The sequence below is a fragment of the Physcomitrium patens genome, chromosome 14 (assembly GCF_059467195.1).
Source record: "Physcomitrium patens ecotype Gransden chromosome 14, ASM5946719v1, whole genome shotgun sequence".
Taxonomy (NCBI): Eukaryota; Viridiplantae; Streptophyta; class Bryopsida; order Funariales; family Funariaceae; genus Physcomitrium; species Physcomitrium patens.
Genome location: NC_143423.1, coordinates 13,783,984 through 13,802,500, shown reverse-complemented (window position 1 = coordinate 13,802,500; position 18,517 = coordinate 13,783,984). Strand labels below are relative to the sequence as shown.

Genomic DNA, 18,517 nt, shown 5'->3' with positions numbered 1-18,517 from the left:
GATAAAATTTATACGACTCGTCGACATTTTAAATAATGGCCAGTTTGATTAAAGGTACGCAATGAAGAGACAATATTAGATCAATATAAAATCATTCACAATTGTAGTGACTAAACATGATCCATACGTGAAGGTTAAAATTGGAAGACCGTCTTTCTCCCCGAGGTATTTCACAGTTCCATACCACTCGTCCTGCGATTACAATAAATTACGAAGCAAATGAGTTAGTAGTAAATTATATATATATATATCAACCAACACTGCATAAAATCTGCAACATTAAAGTTAAGTCCGTGGTTAGGAAAATTCATGCTCGAATTGACAGAGATACATAAGCCTGACAGCACGTCAGTGTAGGTTCTCGGTCTATGCTTATTAAATGAAAACATGCCACAGCTAAAACCCAAATTAGTCCATCGTCTGTAGAGAAGCCAGCTACGTGAAAGATTCACCTCAAAAATATCCAAAAAGTGACGAGATTCCTTCTTCAATTGCGCAATATGCCTACCAGTCATCCATGATCTCTCAACTCTGCCAGGATTTTCTTGGCTAAGAACGTCATTGAATTGCTCCATCCTGAAATCAAGAGTTACGAATTAATGTGTAAAAACAAAATTCAACGATACTACACGCGTAATTCTCGGCAACACAGCATTGCAAATGGTCAATAAGCAGCACAACGCTACATAATGAACATAATTTCGGTTCCCGGATGAAGTTATCAAGGACGATGGAGTGACCAATGCTATCCAAAAATAGATGTGCAAAGAGCTTCAAGTCATCAACAAAACAACCTCGCCCTGACCTTATCACACACTATTTATAAAATCAAGATTAAACGTAAAAATAACAACTGACATGCTAATTGTGAAAGTAATTAGTAATGATGAAAGACAAGCCACCAAACATGAGGGAACAGCACTCACGTGATTTTGTAAATTCGAACATGAGTAAGAATACCAGCTTCGGGAACAGGATCAATAAACGCAACTCCTCCCAAACCCCACATTTTCGTGCTCTCATGTCCAAAGAACAAGCGACTAGGGATGGATAGCCATTCTGAAGCCAGAGGAGGTGACTTGTCTCTGCATCCGATGCACGTTCTCGACATGCCTTCTACCTGCACACAATCCAACAAAACCGAACTGAGGAAATGTGCTCAGGGAACTATATCCAAAAATTTGAAGAACCTCCGACTAGGGCTCGTCCCCTACCCACCCAGATAGCTGAATCGAGTTTCTTTCTTTCTTTCTTTGACGGTCCCCTACAAGTTCAGTTTAATTTCAATATTTCAACGTATCCAATGAAAACAAGTTTATTCACAATCGGCAGATGTGTATATGCATACCTTTCCTCCTTGTATGTAGCACATAAACCGTGGCCTCCACATGTTAGATCCATAACAAGCGTACCACATATAGCTAGGTTCCACTATATCACCAGCACCAGAGGCTTCTTCTGAACTGCTCAAGTCACTGGAAACATTTCGATAAGAATCAATTCCTGAGGCATTCAACTCATTTCTAGATTCGTCCATGTTTTGAACTATTTTTCGTGTGCTTCCCAATGCGTTCCACTCTTCTTTACCAGCCTTTGTGTTGACGATTCCTTCCATCGTACCAGACGGACTCCTTAAGAATTCTGATTCCACCTCCATTCTTCCCGTCGCAACTTCATCCTCAACAGCCCCTCCATCCCCTTCACCTGCAATAAACAACATGAAAAACACGCACATGTGACTACGATAGTATTTGCGCTAATGCCAATTCCATTGTAGCAGTCACCACAAGCCTCAATCGATTGACGATGTGATGAACTGGTTGTTGCATGGTTCATTCATAAGCCAATGTTTGCAAATGAAGATTAAACATAGAGTGTCTTCAGATCATGTTGTTATGATATTCTTTATCGGTTACTTCTAAGCTACTTCCTGGCCTTACGGAAACACCTGCAAAGGAAGATGAATCAGCTCCGGACAGTTGAAGAACAGTGGCAATATCCTCAGGTCCTGAAATTCCCGCAAAGCTTAGCTCTCCCGAAGAAATAATCTTTTTCCCCTTTTCATCTGATGTTATAACCGTCGAGCTGGTTGGTTCATCATGAACAATATCCGAGCTTCCATCCCAGGCTCTTAACTTAGACAGTAGATCAATGAGATCCGTGATGGGTATAATAGCAGGCTGTGGAGGAGTCTGCCACTGCTGATCCTCGTCTAAGCTTTCAATAACCATTCCTTCCAATTCCTGCAAAGTTGACGACTAAAAACAACAACATTAGATTAAAATATTGATAACATTGGATTTGATCAAAGGTAAAAACGAAGGGACCAATTCAACACACACACACGAAAAATAAATAAATCGTTAAAATCCTGAAATGACCTTCAAAAACATTCAACTTTTGCACGGATAAATGCAACAGTACAAATCTACAGTGCTCCAATTAAATTTAGTAGATGCTCACAGATGGACAAATCTCGTTACTCTAGACAATCCGAAAACCAAATTTTTAACCGCACCAAGTCACAGCAGAAGTCGCGTTGAAGACAAGGTACTACCTTGGAAGCTAAGCTAGGGGCAGGTGTGAAAGGCACTGGCAACGGTTCTTCCGCAAGAATAGGCCAATACATCTGAAGATGTTTCCGTACCTGCAACAAACAACCAACTTGCCTTATCCTATGAATTATGTTGGTGGTTGGCTGTTGAGTGTCAAAATTAGAATTCTTGAAGACGAATCACTGCATTTACTGGTAATTTGCATATGCAGCGGTAAGGGACCGATCGCAATACCTCCTTAATCACAGGAAATGTTTCCGGAAGAAGATCGTGTTCAACCTTTAACACAGGAGAATCGCCTAGCATAGCTTGCATGCATGCTAAGTAGGATTCTGATATGGAAGTGAGGTTATAGCCACCTTCCAAGGCTAATACCACACGCCCATTTGCTAACTCCATTAACTGCAAAAATCATCAGGGTAACATAAGCTTGAAAACAGATGAATATTCGAAACTGACACAGCACAAGCTAAATCAGGGAAATCACGAACAACATTACTGACAAAAGAAACGACCTTTCACCTCCAATGCACATATACGAGCTTCCACAGGAACTAAGAAACATGAAAGTTACCTGTCGTGTCATTTGAAAATACCCACCAGGAGTAACGTTACACCTACCCAAAGGATCTCCTCTGGCTGTATGCAGACTTTCTAGGTTAGAATTTTACTTTCACAAATCATCCCATGATAATAAACCATAACGTCAAATTACATGTCGTACTTTAGAGAGTATTTGAAAGCAGCAGCAAACCAAGCACTACATCCAGGTCAACCATAAACGGTGTATGATAAACATTCTAGAACAACTGTTCCCAATATCCACCATATTTCGTTTGCTAGGTGTAAATTAAGTCTGTTTGGGGCTTACCAGAATCAAAACCAGCTGAGATCAAAACTATGTCTGGGTTAAACTGGCGAGCTACTGGCATGAGAATATACTTCCAAACTGCCAAGTAGTCAGCATCACCATAGTCTTTGTTTGGCCATGGAACATTGATGTTGTAACCTTTCCCCTCCTCGCCTCCTACTTCAGTACAGTTACCGTCATTACCAGGTGGATAGAACCTCCCCTGGTCAAATCTGAACACACGTCAAAAATGCCAGAGACACTTCACTAAAAGTGTCGAAATAAATTCCTAACTCGAAAATTTCATTCTCGTGTTTACAGCAGAGAACATAGTGGAAATCATAAAAACGATAAGTACCTGTGAACAGAGAAGTACATAACCTGGGGGTCAGTCCAAAACATGTGCTGTGTACCATTCCCATGATGCACGTCCCAGTCCACAATCAGCACCTTTTTGACTCCAAGTTCTGTCTGTTAACGGCCAGGAAATAACTTGTGAGTAACTACAGTTAGTGCAACAATCATTGAAGCCTATGACTCGCATCTGTCGTAGTTCCTCGACTTCGAGGAGTTTATTAAGATAGTCATTTGACAGGAAAGGGCTCTACTGTAACAATTTCGCCCACTACTTCTCAACCAACCCATATCCACTACCATTCGCAACAATAACGGAAACCATCATAAGAGAAACTTATTGACAGAGGGTAAACTTTCTCTGAAACTCTCTCGACAATTTTTATTTTAAATTCTTTGTAACCCTTTGATAATCATCCCAACCTGCTGCAAACCTGCTCCACTTCAGAGGTGACTACTCTAAGCGTTACCAACATGTAAGGCATTCCAATAAACTTCACTACCTTTTCATGGGCCAGTATATGAGCCGCAACTGCGACATTGTTCAAAAGGCAAAATCCCATTGGTCGATCGGCCTCCGCATGATGACCAGGTGGTCTTATTACACATGCTCCAGATGCCAGTTTTCCCTCAGCTACTTGGGTTGCAACCTGAAGCATATGGCGCAACTCTATTCATGATACTAGTACAGTTCAGAAAATACAGAACACTGGCGCGAATCCAAGCCGTGAATGTGAGCAAGAACTTTAAAAGCATTCTGACAACGGGCGGGCACGAGTACTAACAACAAGTTCTAACAACAAGTTCTAAAATCAAGCATATGTGTCACAGGAATGTAGACAGGGACCCTTATAAACCTCCGCGTCTCAGTGAGCTTTTGGAGCAGTAACTAAAGCTAGAATGTAGGCGACGTGGAACAACAAAGGAAAGTTATCGGTAAACTACACTACTATATTTATGTGTAATAATATACTGTTCATTACGTATAATAGTATTAACGTGTAACTGCTTAATTTATATCTTTGCCAATAGCGTATTTACCTCAATAACTGATCCAGCAGCTAATAGCGCAGCTACAGCAGACCCCTCGTTAAAATAAATCGAATCAAAAGTTTCCTGCAGCCGCCTACGCTTTTTCTTGCCAAAAGATTTATGACCAAGCTCCTGCATAAGGCTAATATGATCCTCGGTGTGCACTGTGCTCAATTCTGCAGGAGTTGCTTCCCGCGCGTCAACCTGTACACATCTGGTATAATGAAATTGCAAGATTAGATACTCTTGAGTTTCGCAGTCTATTTTCCACTCAAGCCAAAAACTACAGCGTACAAAACTGGTTTGCTGGGAAGAATCATTATGGCTATGTCGCACTTCAATCAACCAGAAAACTGCAAGAAAAATGAACCCTAACGAATGGGAAGAGTACATCATCCTCTACGGACGTACGGTTTTAACAAAGACATAGAACCACAAAGCAAAATGTAGCTAAATGAGACAAGAAAGTGAAAACAGTCGGCAACAAATTATGGCTGAATACTCGTGAATAAGTGACGGGGCAACGTAAGCGCATCAAATTGTCTCGATGACCCCAAGTACAACAGTATGATCTCCGGCACCTCAAGTACAAAGGGACAAATTCGAGGCATAGGACAATGTCAACGACTCAGCTCCGCAGAATACAACAAACGAGAACGAAGACCAAAAACTAAACAAAATAAACAAAATAAAATAAATAAATCATCGGTAAACCAAAACTGCACGAGGGAGGTGAACGCCTCGGGGACAACAACGCACCGGTCCACGACTCCCTCCGCCTTGAGACGTTGATAGATAGACGTAATTCGAGCCGGCTGCTCAGGATGGTCGTCGGAGTCCACATTTTCATGCGCGCACATGCGCTCATCGTACACCAGGCCTACTCGCGAAGCCATGTGCCCACCACGACCAACGCAACGAATTCTTGCAATCCCGAGAGTTTCCGAACGATCAGAACGCGATCATGGGAGCGATCCGCGCGCGCGCTAAAACGGGGTGCAAAAAACCCGAGCAGAGAGGGCATCCAAGTGCTGCGAGCTGGAGAAATATCGGCACTAATGGCAGCAAGAGGAATAGGCTATCTATGGCAGGGGGGAAGGAAGGAAGGAGACGGGGGACGGAGCGACGTCTAAACGGCGTCGAGGCAGCGAAGAAGATCAAGCAGCAGTAGCAGCAGCATGGCGATGGCTATGGAAGCATGCTACGGCTTTCCTTCGTATCGTATTCTAGGCTGACTGATTCCAACACTCCCTCTTCCCTTGCGGGCCTTCGCGGACCTTCGCGGGCGGAGGCGTCCCACATGGATGGATGACGATCGTCGAGATTCTTCATTCTTTTTCGTTCTCCTGTGCCTGGCGTTCGCATGGCTGGGATCCGCGCGTTCCCTGCCGTAAGAAAAAGACGGGGGGGCACTCCATCTTTTCCTTTCTAGATTTCCCTTAAACATCTATTTATTTTTCTCTGTTTCGTAAGAATTGCTGTTTGTTCCCTTGCAATTGCATCATTTTCATACAATGAGTATATTATTAGACCCTTATAATTTTTTAAATAAATAAAATTGGAATAAGGCATGATTTTTTATTTAGTTGGTGTTTATTTGCAATGTTTGTTCTTTTTAGATGCTTTGTTTCTTTGTTCTATGTAACCGGGATATCATAATTAATTACTTTTAAATCCTCCCATGAGAATAAATTATTTTAAAATTAATTAATAATAAGAATTGTGAGTTTTAGTATTTTTTCAAAAAATATTAATTATATTTTTTTGAAATATTCATATGTTGGGTATGTGCAATTCTAAAAAAAAAAAAAACAACTCTCTCTTTCTATGTATATGTGTATATATATATATATATATATATATATAGTAATTTTTTTTTAACCGCTCGATTTGGTGACTCTTGTTTGTATACCTTAATGCTTATTCAGAGACTATTTTAATACATTGATCTTTTTTATTTTAAAATTTTAAAGCATGGAAATGTTTCAATTTGTACATTTTTCTATCCAGGTGTCATGAATTTTGAACATCATTTCAAAGCTCTTTACTTGTAGGTGTTGTGAACATTCTTTAAAAAGAGTTATCTAACTAAGCTTGTTACTTCAAATCTTAATATTCTATTAAAATTTATTGGTTGCAAAATTAATCTTGTTACTTTTTTATATATTTAATACAATATATACTACAATTTGATTTTCCTAATATCTTGAATTAGATCTTAAATGCAAAAAAGGAAAACAGTAATCTTCTAACATTATTTTTCAGAATATAGAAGTTATTTTGTTGTATCAATTTTTATATATATACTACATTCTTTTGTTGGCATACCTTCCTAAAACCCATATCTTTTTAGAATTTGATTTAGAAAAAAATTATAATTATTCTTGCAGGCTTGTTACATCATTGTTCACAGATCATTTATTTGCTTGACTATAAAAAATTATAATTGAATTATGGCTCTTTAAAATTTTGGCAGTTTACAGGAGGTCATGTTATTTTGTTATTCTTAGTTACATATACCTTAGATAACTCACGACAAATGCAATGCTTGCAGCATTTTTATTTTTAAAATGTATTAATGATTTATTTCCATTTTTATTTATAAACAATACATGTCATGTGTTTATTTTATTAGAAAAATATATGTATTGAAAATCATTCCAAGGCCGCAATTCCTCTCTCGATGTCACAGGGAATTTTTGTAAGATTTGATCAATTCAAGCATATTTTATTAATATGTTAATAATAAGATCAGAGTTATTTATTATAATTTTTAACAGAAAAAATCAAAATCAAATCAATAAGTAGATCTTCTTCAACATCAAAGATAATGTAAATATTCTTAATTTCTAAAATATTAAGAACATGCATCATATTTTTTAAGGTCTTGATTTTGAAAATATTTTACATTGACATCTTGCATAATCATAAAATATTGTTATGGAAGGGCGTGGAAAACAATACGTGCATATGATATATACATGGGGGCTCAACATGCAGAAGTCCGAAAAGTAGACATTTCTATTTATATCAATGTGTGTATATATATACATATATATATATATATATATCTATATATATTCATCATTCTAATATATATTTCCCAGAACATAAAGCCAACACTGATATTATTAGCGCTATTCCGAAGCCGTGAACAGAACAGTATTTATGCAGGATGTTCCACAAACTTTGGACTCGAAACATAATAATAGAACTACATGAGTATATAACTCGAGTTATAATAATATATTAATATACTTGAGTTATCATAATTGAGCCATAACACAACTGCAGTCCTAAATTCAGAATATTGGAGTTATCTGCATAAGTGGGTCTCTTTCATTTTTACGTTCTTGAACACAATATATACAAATAATTCTCTTTCATATACACTTATGTACACATAGACACACAAACACTGACACACACAAGTCTGTATTGTGCGAAATCATAGCCTTTGTACTGCACTTCATACATCATTTCCAGGACTATTCAAATGTTCACAAAGACAGATTTGTATCACAGATTGATAGAAAGATGGAAACTAGTGACATGTGTCGAAACACAAACACAGGAGTTGAAGATTATTACGTTTGTCTAGGGGTGGAAAGGGATGCGACTATGGACGAGATTCGTAGAGCATACTTGCGCAGAGTAGTTGCCACTCACCCTGACAAAAACCCTCTACGCTATGAAGAAGCTACAACAGACGAGTTTCTGCGAGTACAAGAAGCATACCATGTGTTGATAGATCCTGCTCAACGCCACGATTACAATGAAGAGAGTCATTCAGTGGGCCAAGACTTTCAAGAAAGCCCCAATCCAGCAAAGACCATTGGCGCACACGCTGAAATAGTATCTAAACCTTCAGATCAGTTAATGGGAAATAGTTGTAAGGTTTTCACAACAAGGTCGACAACTGGGAAAAGTTTAAGTGTGGGTATAGGTGCTACAGGATTAGTTGTTGGCACTAGTTCTACAAGAGGAAGCGATAAGTTGGAGAAACCAATTACAAGCACAAGAGGTGGAACGCAAAACCCTAAGAAGTTGGAGCAAATTGACAAGTTCTCAGGTCTGGCCAAGTTTGGCTTGGTGGTTGGACCTGGACGTCGTTAGGTCTTGGCAAGTCGGGACAACCTACACCTGAAGTCGATCATGGCGACATTATTTTCTTAAGCTTATTTCAACCTGATGGGTTCCCTATGACCAGACGGTGTGCACGTTGTAAAACGTTCATTAATTAACACAAATACATTGAAACATAGTGAGGATGTAAAGTGGAGAGAGCGCGAGGGACTGAGCAAAGTGCACAGGTCGATATAAAATCTTATGTATTCATTTCATCAGATTAACCGAACTTGCTTTTTCGCAATCCTATACAAGACATCATGCCAAATCCAACAGTTGGTTTGGTGCTTACATTTAAATTCCATCACATGCGATTGTCATGACGAACATACTAACAGTTCTGTGAACCAATCCGCATAAACAGGGGAAAAACTTCAATCTTCGGGATGCGTGTATAAGGAGATGAATTTTAACTAACAGTATCCCTCTTCAACTCCCAACAAAACGGTACGTCCGACTCCACGATTGCACAATGTGTTATTCACTGCATCCGACAGAACAAAGCACAAAACACGTTAGAGCTCATGAATAGCCAAACTACCTGCAGGGTTCCACTGCAAAATTACGGTTCAAAGAATTTATGTGATCATTGTGCCATGATCCAATTAGATGGTGAATCTCGTGATGCATCATACACTGAAAAGCAGCTTCTGAAGCAAAGTAACTAGCACTATAAGTTTAAAAAAGATAAATGAACGGACCATGTGCAGTTGTAGTCGCCGTACTTGACAGAATCTTCAACTTGTTGTCGAGGACCACAGTTCCAACATTCCAGATCCCGCTGAAGAATAATATGCCAGTCCTTGAACTTTATTCTTGCGCATCCACATTCACTTGAAACAATACGATCATGGAAACGGGAAGCTCACTGCAGGTGGACCTCAGGATGCATAAGACTAGTGCAAAGGCAGGGCAATAATTGTGCGACTCGGAGGTATGAGGTCTGTTGATTCCGATATGATAATTTGTCTGCATGATAATAACGGAATCAAAGGTTCCATGAGGATTCAGAGCAAAAACCAGTCTGCTTCTGCCTCATGCCTCACCTACTCACTGACTTAGCAGATGCCTTTTCGGTAGAGTCCAATAGACAAAGCCAGCTAAGCAGAACCCAACAAACCAGGCATTACTGTATATGACAGTGAAGACTTCTGGGCAGTCTAGCGCCCCAGTGGAGGCCAGGAATCCCGGGATGTTTGGGACAATGCTCACAACAAGGGCCACCAAAGCTGAAACATTGTAACCATTTGTGTACCAATACAGACCGCCTTTGTCATAAGAAAAGAGATCGTCAATATTCAGAGAGCGGGCTCGCAACCCGAAGTAGTCGACAAGCATGATCCCTCCCACAGGTCCTAATAATGCGGAGTATCCGATCAACCACGTGTAGATGAATTCTTGGCTAGTTTGAATTAGGCGCCACGGCTGAAGCAAAATTCCAGCAAGGGCTGTGAAGAGGCCAGCTTTTTTGAAGGAGAAGAATGATGGGTTCAAGTTCACAAGAGCATTGGCGGGGGCCACAACGTTAGCTGCAATGTTTGTGCTCAGAGTTGCTAGAATAACTCCCAAAAGAGATAGGAGAGTAGGAAATAAGCCATCGATACGAGCCAGCAGCTGTATAGGGTCCGAAATAGCCTCTCCAAAGATCACCACAGTAGCCGAAGTGACTGCGAGGCCCACGAAAGTGAACGCCGCCATGAAAAGAGGTAATCCTATGGCTTGGCCCGTCAGCTGGTCCGACTGGCTTTTGGAGTATCGAGTAAAATCTGCAACACAATGAAGATAAGATACTCAACATTTGAATGTAGATACATAGCCCAGAAGCCCACTATCACACTAGCCATTTTACGTGTGGACATGACCGCTTATCAATACTTGCTCTGTGATTCAAAGATCATGCATTCCAATAGATTTGGCTTCTGAACTCTATGTTGCATGCACTTAGAATCTCAGAGATGAAAACGAGAATCAACTGTGGAAAAGAGGTGGGAACATCAGCTTCACCTGAGATGTTCAAACTCAGCGTAGCCCAAAAGCCAACATTAGCGGTTAACGCTGGAAAAAAGGTTTGCCAGAACTGGCCTGCTTTTGGGCCTCCAGGGATGAACTGTGAGGGAGCTGACAACATTGGTCCGAATCCTCCTGCTCGAACGTAAGCCCAAGCAAGTAATGCCCCGGATAGAGCTATGAGGATTGGCGCACTGAGGTTTTCTAGTTTCCGAATGCTCTCAATACCATGGGAGATTATGGTTACCTGCAGCCCAAACTCGTATGAGAATCGTACAGAAGCCCAACGGCAGCTTGTCATAAAAATTGGTGCCATCCAGAGATTCATTGACTTAAAATTTGAATTACCCCTAAAGAACACCCAACCTTTCAGTCTCTGTTCCTTCTGTAGGACTTTCTGCTACATTCGCGCAAGAAACACATTTTTGAATGATGTACGGGGAAGGCAATTCAGGTAGCATTGTCAAAAGAGTAATCGGTCAATCCAAATCCAGCAAATCTATATCCCGAGTATAAGGTTTTGAACCAACCTTAACTCTGTTATCGGTTAGTTCTTTCCAAAAACTGGTTGCTCTTAGTCAGAAGGGAAAATCACAATTATTTAAAGCTAACTCTGTAACATCGGGAGGGGAAAATCAAACAATAGGTAATTACACGGTTGCACAGCTTCAATTTCATTTCGCTCCCAAATTATACAGCAAAGCTTCAAAGAAAGTGAGGGCTGAAATTGGTGAGCCACACGTACCTGAAGCAGCCAGAAGGCCATGAAACAACCAAATTCCGCTGCACTGATGCCCAACCACGGCACCACGCTACCAGCTAAGCTTCCGTTTAAAGAAGCGTTAAGCAATTGAAAAACAGCTTGTCCTCCAATCCATGTCTGTATTCCAAACCACCCACAAGCAACGAGGGCGCGCAACAGAGACGGCACATTGGCGCCTCGAATTCCGAAAGAGGCACGGGCAAGCACTGGAAACGGGACCCCGAACTTCGTCCCCGCATGACCGATCAATACCATGGGCACAAGAACCACCATATTCCCAATGAAAACTGTGACAATGCCTTCCCACCACGACATACCCAACTCCACTAGACTCCCAGCCATATAATACGTCGGCACCCCGATCACCAGCCCTATCCAGAGACACGCCATGTCCCAGACCGTAAAAATCCGGTCCGCTGGCATAGTCGGTGCAAAATCTTCGTTGAACAGAGAGCTGTCTGGGTTACTGGGCAGCCGCGTAGCAATGGGCTCCAGCAACCCCCTGAGGCAACCACCTGCCTTATCTCCATCACACTCCGAACTCTGACCACACTCCTCACTCCATCTCTCATTCAGCAGCCTTTCCTTCTTCACATCCTTGTCATCACTCACTGCCAACTGCCCAAAAATGGATACCATCGCAAATGTAGAGCCAACTACCCAATTTACACAAGAATCTCGCACTCATTCAGCAACACTAAAATTCTACAGCTCGAAGACGACATCAACTACTACGAGACCCTTAGACTCGCATCGCAATGCAAAAACCTCACCTCCGAATCACGATTCCTCCCACACAATCCTTCAAACCAGTACTCTACAACACAAATTCCATTCTCTGTCTGCCCACTTGAGAGTCTTAAAGCGAATACATTTGCGATGGTATCCAACACAAGAAAACCTCCACGAGTGTTGAAAGATTAACGACAAAAGCAGCGACTGTAACTGGCATACAAACAAGCTGCTGGAAGCGCTGGACACACTGCTCCTGTAAAGCACAACGAAGGCCCGCGTGGCTGCGAAGATGTGGACGAGCCTCGCCGCGACCTCGCAAATTTGTGGTGATTCGAAACGCGCTGCGAGGATTGGTCGCTCTCAGTCGCACAATCACTCAGCGCTACAAATCACGCAAGCATGATTAGATGAATGTACATGAAAACGTATGGCAATAGCGCAACCACGGATGGGTGTGTACCGACACCTCATGTTGAGATGAACGAATGCCGATCTAGCGTGGATAGATGAAAATTCAACTAGTTTTGCATCCGTTCAATTAAACTCTTTAATCCTAAAAACCACCGTGAAACTCTTTTAAGCAATGCATAAATTGAAGTAAACAAACAAAAAAATGCTAATTAATTTGTGAGTAAATTCAATTTAAAGTTTTGGAAAATTGATAATTAAGAATACATGCCACACTTTTTTGAACGAGTGGTGACATCACTTTTCCCTGAACTTAAACTTAGTTAGCTGTTTATTTATTATTTGTGTGGGTCATTCTTATAGTTTTGTCATGTGTATTTCCGTGGATGACTAGCTGCATTGGGTGTTCGGTGGTGTTTAATTCCTTCTGAAAAGCGGTTTATTTTCACCATTTCTTTCGACATGGTTGGCTGATTTAGAAGTAGTTGAGAAAACAATCAATATTTAAACACAAGATGCAAGTGTACAAGAACGAGGTCCTTCCGAAAACTGTGGTAACATTTGAATAGTCCTGGAAATGATGTATGAAGTGCAGTACAAAGGCTATGATTTCGCACAATACAGACTTGTGTGTGTCAGTGTTTGTGTGTCTATGTGTACATAAGTGTATATGAAAGAGAATTATTTGTATATATTGTGTTCAAGAACGTAAAAATGAAAGAGACCCACTTATGCAGATAACTCCAATATTCTGAATTTAGGACTGCAGTTGTGTTATGGCTCAATTATGATAACTCAAGTATATTAATATATTATTATAACTCGAGTTATATACTCATGTACTTCTATTATTATGTTTCGAGTCCAAAGTTTGTGGAACATCCTGCATAAATACTGTTCTGTTCACGGCTTCGGAATAGCGCTAATAATATCAGTGTTGGCTTTATGTTCTGGGAAATATATATTAGAATGATGAATATATATAGATATATATATATATATATATGTATATATATACACACATTGATATAAATAGAAATGTCTACTTTTCGGACTTCTGCATGTTGAGCCCCCATGTATATATCATATGCACGTATTGTTTTCCACGCCCTTCCATAACAATATTTTATGATTATGCAAGATGTCAATGTAAAATATTTTCAAAATCAAGACCTTAAAAAATATGATGCATGTTCTTAATATTTTAGAAATTAAGAATATTTATATGCAAATACATGGACGAGGTTCTTATGCGTGTATGTTACTTTTTTTTTTTTTTTTTTTTTTTTTGTTTTTCTTAATTTTTTAGGTTTAGTTTTCTTTTCAAACAACTGTAGGTATTTCAACTTTGTAGAAAGCTATTGTTTATAATTATTTTATTTTAGTTAATGAAAAGTGAACAAGTGTTGTATGATTATCTCATTAAATAACCAATTTCAAATTTTAATCATAGAAAGATATATTGTGCAGAGGTATAATCAATTGCTTTAGCATATCGTAGGCACACCAATTATTTTTGACGCAGAACATCATTTCATGGGAGAATCTGTATAGGGAAACAAAAATATAACTCAAATAGTATCCAATAATAACAACCATTAAAAAATAATTAGCAACAAATGTGATCTCAAAGTACATCCAAGAAAACGAAGTTTACTATTTACAAAAACATGCCAGGGACTTATACCAAATATTTGAAGCAACATTATCCCACTTAAGTAAGATGATCATTCAAGTCAACATATTAATATTAAAAACCCACAAGTACAATTCACACTACAAAACTTCCACATCCATATCAAAAAATTCATCGTGGAAAATTGATGTCATTCTGACCATGTAAACAATGCACACGATTTGTAAACTTAAAAAAAATTAGAAGAAATAAAATCTAATCATAACAATAAATTGTAATCCCCGACTTTGAATCTAAAACATTCATCCACCGATACCAAGAACTACGATCGAATCGTCCACAAACTATCATCCACAAGTCATCCATACAGTTGTCACTACTACATCCATCATCCACCCATTCATAAACTATAGACATTCATCCATCATCTGTCCATCCGTGCGAGCAGGGTGTGTCAGTCCTTGCCGAAGCACATGAGCGTGTTGGTGATGAGCATGTTGCCGCGGCGCCACGCCTCCACCGCTTGCCCCACCAGGGGGACTCTCACCGTGTGCCTGTTCCACAGCGGATTCCCCTCCCACCTGCGAATCCCACCCCACACTCTCCGCATCAACCCCACACTCTCTTACCCTCACTCACCTGGACCCGTTGCAAAAATCACACACTCACTCCCTCACTCACTCACTCACAAACAATTGGATTCATGGCGCTGTCATCTAGGTGCGTGACCCCACTTACAAGTCCTCGTGGCGCACAATTTTGCCCCCTTCCACCTGCCAACAAAGATATCCGGTCAGTTGCAACGAGAGTGAGACCATGCGGCTCCTATGGTATGCACTGAACTGAAAAAGGGAGGCGACTCTCAGAGAGAAATGGCCTGTCGGTGGGACGTACCCGGAGTTTGATGACGGAGGACATGTCGATCGTCTTCGACAGAAACTTGTAATGCTGCTGGGTGTCGAGCCGGATCTGGTGCCCACAAGTTCAGCGATGTTAGCCAATCCTTGCCCTTCGCATCCATTGGGTGACAAAAAGACATAGAATTGGGTCAAACATGGGAGGGTCAGTACCTCGCCGGAACTGGGAGTCTTGTCTTCCTCTAATTCCACCGTGTATTCAACTATCTCAGCCTCGCTGAACACCTGCGAGTTTTCTTCGACAGTCAGAGGACTTGTCTGAGAAGATGCCTTGCATTCTACTGAAGTACTGAGTGGTCCGTTTAGAAATCCGACCTCGTTAAAGTGATTGATGGATGCTTGTTTATATCTATGATTTAATTCCACATAATGTGGCAGCAAGTACCTTGGGGATGGAGTAAAATGCTGACTTTATCTGGCTCACGCTGCATACATACCCACCACAGCATCGCATACTCTGAATAAACTTCCGGACCGTAGCTCCTGACTCCGAGTACATCGGCAACAAACTCAACAGAAACCACAAAAGTTTAAAATCGGTGATTTGTCGCTGGTATTTGAGCAGTAATTTACCCATGAGCTCGCATCAGAGGGTCCTCGAAAGTTGCATTTGGAGCGTATATCTCGTAATCAGCGGCTGTTGATGTGCAATTGTATCTTTCACATGGCGGATTCAACAAAACGTGAATCGTTTCTCAGCAACAGAAGACCAAATGGTGATAATTCTCTATTTTATCTTTTCTAAATTAGAGAGCGCAAATCCGGAAAATCAGAATGCCACAAATTGTGAAAGTTATCTAACATGTCTAGGCTTGTTTGTTAGCATAGCTCTCAATCCGATTACGAAGGAAAGAATGGCTCACAGATTAAGAAGGTGGGGGATGATTTGAGTAGCGATACGCCCTAGCTCCTTACTTGTGTCCACGCTGTCCATTCCCGTGGGCGTTCCTGCACATTCCATAGCTCAATTCCCGCTCTATGGTGAGAGTGAACATTGACGGGACTCAAAATCGAAAATCCATGGAAGTTAGTTACGTAAGACAGCTATCTATTTACATGTGAAACAAATTCAAAGGGAGAGCCGGCAATTCCTGTGTCTGGTTTAGCCTTACAGTCGCAATTAAGATGCGAACAAATATATCTGGAAATCCTAACACGTCTACTAGAGTGCTACGGATCAGTCGTTCAATTCAACTCACCCCTATTATCGGCCATGGCTACAATTAAGCAACACTGCTGGATATCCCCTGCAAATTCGGTGACCTGTAGATAAAAATGATCTCTCTGATCTTTCACTAATCCCACAGACGCAGACCGCAAATGATGCGCACCTGTTGCAGCAACTTCTGAGATCTCTAACACAGCAAAAACAAGTCACTGGTCCAGGACAGGCTACTTCTGCAGACTGGCTAACCGAGAACTGTTTGAATAGAAACCGTGAGACTACAATGCCGATGCTGGCTACAATAGTCAACCTGAACTTGGTTCTACTTGCCTCGACACTTCTAACATGCGTTGTGAGAGCTTTACAGTCACCCTGTTGGCTGATTTGAACCAAGCAGATACGAACAAGTGGAGCATTCAGAACGCGAGACTTTTGTGTCACTGCCCCTACATGACACGTATGTTTTCACCTTTTGGTCCACCCCAGGTGATCTAAGGATTGACCCCTTTGGACAACCAATGTGATTGCTTGATCCCAAACCGAGGATTGTGCACCTAGTGCTCTTTGAAACCCAGCATCGTTGCGATTAGTCTGAGCAGCATCACCACACCAGAGAATTTCACGTATCTACCAGGCGCACCAGATGCTTGTGCTTGAGCCTGGACAGAAGTTCCGACTTCATGACGAAATTGTACCTCGCGACTTGAGAAACGTCTCTGGTGGACTTTTTGACCGGCACCACTGTGCCATTCGAAAGTGTGCCTTTGAATACCAAGCCATGCTCAAGGTAGAATATTCTATAAAATTCTTTCATCGACCCAGACGTCTAAGACCTCCCTTAGTCCAGTGTCGAAGCTGAACAAACTCCAGGGCAGCTGTTAATGCGCTCCGTGAAGCTGAGGATGCTTGTACCACAAGTTTGACAAAGCACCTTTTGCGGAGCTGTGACTGGTGAACATTGATTCGCCGTTGACACTGCAAAGTATCAAATTCATTCAGCACAACCATTAACCTCAGATGTGTTTTTCATTGACGAAATTGAAGAGAAATAGCTGGATCGTAAAAAGGGGCAACTAGTCCGTAGAAAACATGGAAGTTCGGAATGAACAAGGCCAGGAAGTAATTCGGTATTTCCGCGTGTTATCAATACAGACGTGATGTCAGCCTTTCGGTGTGATACCCTGAGAGGACGTCCATGCAAGTGTACCGAAAGAAGATCTGAGAATCCAAAATGGGTTCGACACATAAGTGATTGTCCTTTTTTAAACTCCCAAACACCTCATGTATGTGATATCTCTTTGAACTGTCTACATTACCTTGCCCACGACACTTACCCCATATCAAATTCACCTGCAGTAAATCACTTCATCCACAAGGCATAGTAGCTGTGAGGTAGTAGCTGAGCTCTGATCGCTTAATTATATTATTCTGTTTTCAATCTACAATGATTTGTCCGTCATTGATCGTCATATGGTCAGTGATCATGAAACACTAAAGCAATTGTATAGTCAAAGCTCTGAAGAGATCGAGAAACGATCTTGCATCAGATTTTAGTATCGTTAAATCCTGATCACTTGCACATCCATCGCCAGCAGGCAAGATCAGCATAGTTGAAGCAAGTTAAGTATATATTGATTAATGAACGAAACTTACCAGAATTTAGCAGATGCAGAACGAACATACAAGTATTGTTCAATTTTTGGCCCTACCAAGGGTCTTCAAGGAAACCTCGCATGCACAGTATTGGTGTGAAACGCTTCATTACACTTTGAAAGGTTTGATATACTCTTCATTATTTCTTCATGTAGAATTCTGTTTGATTGGTTGCCGGATGCTGACCATGCAACCAAACAATGCTTTGTTTGGAAGATCCAGTAAGAAGCTAAATATTAACTGTTTTTAGTTGCTCTCTCATGATCACTTCATTCATTCCTCCTGAACTTCTAATGGAGCTTTGGTGTCCTCTT

At 40.8% G+C, this 18,517-nt stretch overlaps 3 protein-coding genes across 8 annotated transcripts in view; all 3 read right to left on the bottom strand.

Annotated features, from left to right (window-relative positions):
- The window catches only part of LOC112291695 (histone deacetylase 5), a 6,487-nt gene extending 479 nt beyond the window's left edge, over window positions 1-6,008 (bottom strand). The window contains exons 1-13 of one of the 4 annotated variants that reach the window (XM_024539494.3): window positions 5,551-6,008; window positions 4,801-5,005; window positions 4,263-4,409; window positions 3,764-3,876; window positions 3,427-3,638; window positions 3,130-3,194; window positions 2,790-2,957; window positions 2,558-2,647; window positions 1,949-2,258; window positions 1,349-1,704; window positions 927-1,120; window positions 453-576; window positions 128-192 (exon numbers count right to left, since the gene is read on the bottom strand). In XM_024539494.3, coding sequence (XP_024395262.1) covers window positions 128-192; window positions 453-576; window positions 927-1,120; window positions 1,349-1,704; window positions 1,949-2,258; window positions 2,558-2,647; window positions 2,790-2,957; window positions 3,130-3,194; window positions 3,427-3,638; window positions 3,764-3,876; window positions 4,263-4,409; window positions 4,801-5,005; window positions 5,551-5,687 — 2,186 coding nt within the window. In that variant the 5' untranslated portion in view covers window positions 5,688-6,008. The remainder of the gene's footprint in view (window positions 1-127; window positions 193-452; window positions 577-926; window positions 1,121-1,348; window positions 1,705-1,948; window positions 2,259-2,557; window positions 2,648-2,789; window positions 2,958-3,129; window positions 3,195-3,426; window positions 3,639-3,763; window positions 3,877-4,262; window positions 4,410-4,800; window positions 5,006-5,550) is intronic. The other 3 variants (XM_024539495.3, XM_024539496.3, XM_090255959.1) reach the window with 3 other exon arrangements.
- Window positions 6,009-9,111: 3,103 nt separating this feature from the next.
- On the bottom strand, window positions 9,112-12,700 carry LOC112290965 (purine-uracil permease NCS1). Of its 2 annotated transcripts, none has more exons than XM_024537858.3 (4): window positions 11,672-12,700; window positions 10,924-11,173; window positions 9,621-10,685; window positions 9,112-9,403 (listed from the first exon to the last, which is right to left on the bottom strand). In XM_024537858.3, the coding sequence occupies exons 1-3, from the start codon at window positions 12,326-12,328 to the stop codon at window positions 9,970-9,972; spliced, it is 1,623 nt and encodes a 540-aa protein (XP_024393626.1). In that variant the 5' UTR covers window positions 12,329-12,700; the 3' UTR covers window positions 9,112-9,403; window positions 9,621-9,969. The 2 variants fall into 2 exon arrangements, with proteins under 2 accessions (XP_024393626.1, XP_090112084.1); XM_090255958.1 differs by having other exon boundaries at window positions 9,645-10,685; window positions 11,672-12,555.
- A 1,988-nt stretch (window positions 12,701-14,688) lies between these two features.
- On the bottom strand, window positions 14,689-17,127 carry LOC112290968 (uncharacterized). Of its 2 annotated transcripts, none has more exons than XM_024537862.3 (8): window positions 16,585-17,127; window positions 16,249-16,333; window positions 15,959-16,042; window positions 15,771-15,810; window positions 15,539-15,610; window positions 15,363-15,437; window positions 15,207-15,241; window positions 14,689-15,049 (listed from the first exon to the last, which is right to left on the bottom strand). In XM_024537862.3, exons 1-8 carry the CDS (start codon window positions 16,598-16,600, stop codon window positions 14,923-14,925), a joined length of 534 nt encoding a protein of 177 aa, XP_024393630.1. In that variant the 5' UTR covers window positions 16,601-17,127; the 3' UTR covers window positions 14,689-14,922. The 2 variants fall into 2 exon arrangements, with proteins under 2 accessions (XP_024393630.1, XP_024393631.1); XM_024537863.3 differs by having other exon boundaries at window positions 16,717-16,908.
- Window positions 17,128-18,517: the final 1,390 nt, after the last annotated feature.

What these genes read in the sequence shown, in the direction of transcription:
- LOC112290965 (XM_024537858.3), bottom strand. Translation starts at nt 12,328, where the DNA reads ATGGTATCCATTTTTGGGCAGTTGGCAGTGAGTGATGACAAGGATGTG. An exon ending in TGGCCTTCTGGCTGCTTCAG is followed by an intron (nt 11,174 to 11,671) that starts GTACGTGTGGCT and finishes TTTGGGCTGCAG; the next exon opens with GTAACCATAATCTCCCATGG. An exon ending in GCTGAGTTTGAACATCTCAG is followed by an intron (nt 10,686 to 10,923) that starts GTGAAGCTGATG and finishes ATTGTGTTGCAG; the next exon opens with ATTTTACTCGATACTCCAAA.
- LOC112290968 (XM_024537862.3), bottom strand. An exon ending in AGACTCCCAGTTCCGGCGAG is followed by an intron (nt 15,438 to 15,538) that starts GTACTGACCCTC and finishes TGTGGGCACCAG; the next exon opens with ATCCGGCTCGACACCCAGCA. An exon ending in CCTCCGTCATCAAACTCCGG is followed by an intron (nt 15,242 to 15,362) that starts GTACGTCCCACC and finishes CTTTGTTGGCAG; the next exon opens with GTGGAAGGGGGCAAAATTGT.